Here is a 3,314-nt window from a genome sequence, read left to right on the forward strand (position 1 = left end):
GCAGCCTGAGGTCCCCCGTCAAGCCCTGCCGGGTGGGGGACACAGCCTGAGGTCCCCTGTCAAGCCCCACCAGGTGGTGGTGGGCGCAGCCTCAGGTCCCCTGCCCCAGCCCAGCGCCATGCAGCCTCAGGTTCCTACTGATTGCTCGTTAAGGGAACTTGGCCTCAGTTGTGGGCGCAGCCATCTTGTGTTATGGGATCAACGCCTCTGCTGTGGGGGCCACCATCTTGTTATGGTGTGATGGTCAATTTGCATATTCACCCTTTATTAAATAGGATTATTATTTAAAATATATTTTTATTGATTTCAGAGGGGAAGGGAGAGATAGAAACATCAATGATGAGAGAGAATCATTGATCGGCTGCCTCCTGCATGCCCCCCACTGGGCACTGAGCCCACAACCTGGGATCAAATCGTGACCTCCTGGTACATAGGTCAACGCTCAACCACTGAGCCATGCTGGATGGGCCTAATCTGTCTTTTTTAGGCCCAGTTCAATGTGTGAATAGTGTGAGCTGACACTTAGCTCCCCTAGAGATGGTTTCTAAATTAACTTATGGCATATACTGAGAATCAGATAAATTAGTACTGGGAGGAAAGGAACGACAGATTAAAAAGGGTCTGCTTGACTCAACATTGAGAACCACCAACTGAATACCTACTGTAGTGTATACAAACCTTTACACGCCTGATTTTTTTTTATCGTTGACAGTATTACAGATGTCCTCATTTTCCCCCTCTTTGCCCTCCTCCACCCAGTCCCCACCCCCGTTCCCTCTGGAACCACACTGGATTATGCATATATGTTCTTTGGCCAATCCCTTCACCTTCTTTCATCCAGTCCCCTCCTCTTCTCTGACAGCAATTTTGCCCTTACAAACCCACAATGACAGAGTTAATAACATTCAAGGATTATTCAGTACCTTTTAAAGAAATAAACAGAATGTATAAAACATATTCAGTGTTCCATACAATTTTATTTTCTGCCTTCAACCATAATAATATGATATCCAAATTTTGTCTTAACTGGAGGGTCTGTAAACACAGGCTTGTCCAGACCACTTACAGGCAAAGCAAATGCTGCTTCTTGAAACGGTCCCACCATGGACCCTCTGGTCATCCAACCCAAGTCGCCCTGAAAAACCCAAAAGATATGTGATTTCAAGCGGCTCTGAAGAGAGAACAGTTCTACTGTACCTTGAATGCTAAGGTTTCTAGGTTATTCATATGGGCTGTAAAGAAGTAGGCTAGACAAAGACAATTGGGTGGAAGAGGTCCAGCCTGCACTGAACATATAAGCACTCACAATGCTGCTGGGTATTTGTCAGCTGTGCAAATTTGGTCATGCCTAGATTTAGATATAGGTGACCTGTATTCATCTGTCCACAAGTTGGACACTTCTGTTTTTAAGATCTTTAAACCAAGACATGGCTAAAATTAATGGCATAACATAGCAATAATCCCTACTGCTGGGGGAAAGATCATTGTAAATGATATTAGCACCATACCCCTTGCCTGGCTTTATCTTCACTATATTGTGTGGCCACTTCATTGAATTTCATTCCAGACTTTAACTTTTCCAAGGCTTCCATGATTTTTCCATGTTTTTCACACAAAATGTGTCTGACCTACAAGGAAAAAAGTATGTTCACATAATACCTGGAGATGCAAATGATTCATTTCTTCACAGTACAGCAGTCATGTTGGGATTACCCTCACTAGTGAAAAATCACATTAGCTCATGGCAATGGAAAATCCTAGAAGTCTGCCCACTTGGGGCAATGACAAGAAACCCATTTTGCATATCAAGACAATATCTTGGGATCCCAATTTACATGGAAATTGGGCACCTGGCTGTGGAAAGCTCCCATCTTTTACCAGGTACCTCAGTGGTAACAGGAAGAAGAAACACAATAATGGTTGAGATTTGGGGTCCTGGAGTCAAATCCCAACTCTGCTGTATGGCCTTAGGCATGTCTTTAAACCTGTTTTCCCCATTTGTGCACTGAGATAACAGTACTAGTACTTACGTGTCCTCATAGGTTTGTGAAGATTGAGATACTGCAGCTAGCTTTCAATAAAGGCTATTATTTCATCAGAGTGGGAATAATTTGAAAAAAATCTACCAGGAAATACTTATTTTTTTATTAATTTTAGAGAGAGGAAAGGAGGGAGGGTGGGGGGAGAGACACAGAGGGAGAGAGAGAGAGAGAGAGAGAGAGAGAGAGAGAGATCGACCAGCTGCCTCCTGCAGGCGCCTTGACCGAGGATCAAACCCACACCTGGGTATGTGCCCTGACTGGGAATCAAACCTGAAACCTTCAGTGTATGGGACAAGGCTCCAACCAAGTGAGTCACACCAGCCAGGGCACCACTAAGAAATACTTTTTACCAAAAGAGGCCCAAAGTATAAAGCCTCCCCACAATTCAACACTTTGAACAAGTATCTTATGTTGACTATTAAACCTTTGTATGCCATAAGTATCTATAGAAGCGAGATAAAGTGTCTTTGGATGCATGGCAGTTAACTGGTTAAGAATACTCAACCTCTATGGACTATGGACTGTAAGCCAGGAAGGAGACATGTGAGAACATGAAGGGGGTAATAGTGTAAATTTAGTGACATCAATGTACTCCAAATGCTGGGCTAGGGTCATAGTATTATGTGTGTGCACTATAGGAAGGAGGCTAGACAGAGAAGAGGGAGAGACATAGCTGAAATCTATAAGGTCTGGGCTTCTTTGAGGGAAAGAACATTTGCTTCTAATTTTAATTATTTCAATTTTCAATTTATTGATTTATAAATCTGTTAAATTAAAAAATTTAAACACTACTTATACAACTAATAAATTTCAAAATGTTATGTTATAAATTTCTTTTAAACATTTTGATGTTAATTTCAAACTCACACAAATGTCCTAAATCTTAGAAAGATAAAATGATTTAATACATCAGAATTTCTTAAGGACTCTTCTACCTTAAAATACACAGAAATTATTACAATGATAAACATTATTTCATTTATGCTGTTCAACATGGAAAAGTTATGTGTTTGCTCTTTTTCTTTCTTATATTTGTATTTCTTTTTCTACCTCTTCAAGGTGTCATTAATGATGTCAAATCCAAAACAAAGAGGATAATCATTCAGATCTGCTGCGATATTGTTTCTCAGCTACTGAACAATTGATTTTGGTTGGGCCAGGGGAGTGTCAGGCAGCTGAGCATGCGAACATGATGCTTCAGTGACTGCAGTCTCCAACGTTCCCCGCCTCACTTGCCGGCCTCTGAGTTGCAACTCTAAGCAACTAAGCAAC

The 3,314-nt window shown here is 41.6% G+C and overlaps 1 protein-coding gene across 2 annotated transcripts in view; it reads right to left on the bottom strand.

Moving 5' to 3' along the window:
• Nucleotides 1-957: 957 nt before the first annotated feature.
• The window catches only part of PIN4 (peptidylprolyl cis/trans isomerase, NIMA-interacting 4), a 20,573-nt gene continuing 18,216 nt past the window's right edge, over nt 958-3,314 (bottom strand). For both annotated transcript variants that reach the window (XM_005867738.2, XM_005867737.2), the window contains exons 3-4: nt 1,509-1,628; nt 958-1,135 (exon numbers count right to left, since the gene is read on the bottom strand). In XM_005867738.2, the coding sequence (XP_005867800.1) occupies nt 977-1,135; nt 1,509-1,628 (279 nt within the window). In that variant the 3' untranslated portion in view covers nt 958-976. The remainder of the gene's footprint in view (nt 1,136-1,508; nt 1,629-3,314) is intronic.

Source organism: Myotis brandtii, unplaced genomic scaffold (assembly GCF_000412655.1).
Source record: "Myotis brandtii unplaced genomic scaffold, ASM41265v1 scaffold2502, whole genome shotgun sequence".
Lineage (NCBI taxonomy): Eukaryota > Metazoa > Chordata > Mammalia > Chiroptera > Vespertilionidae > Myotis > Myotis brandtii.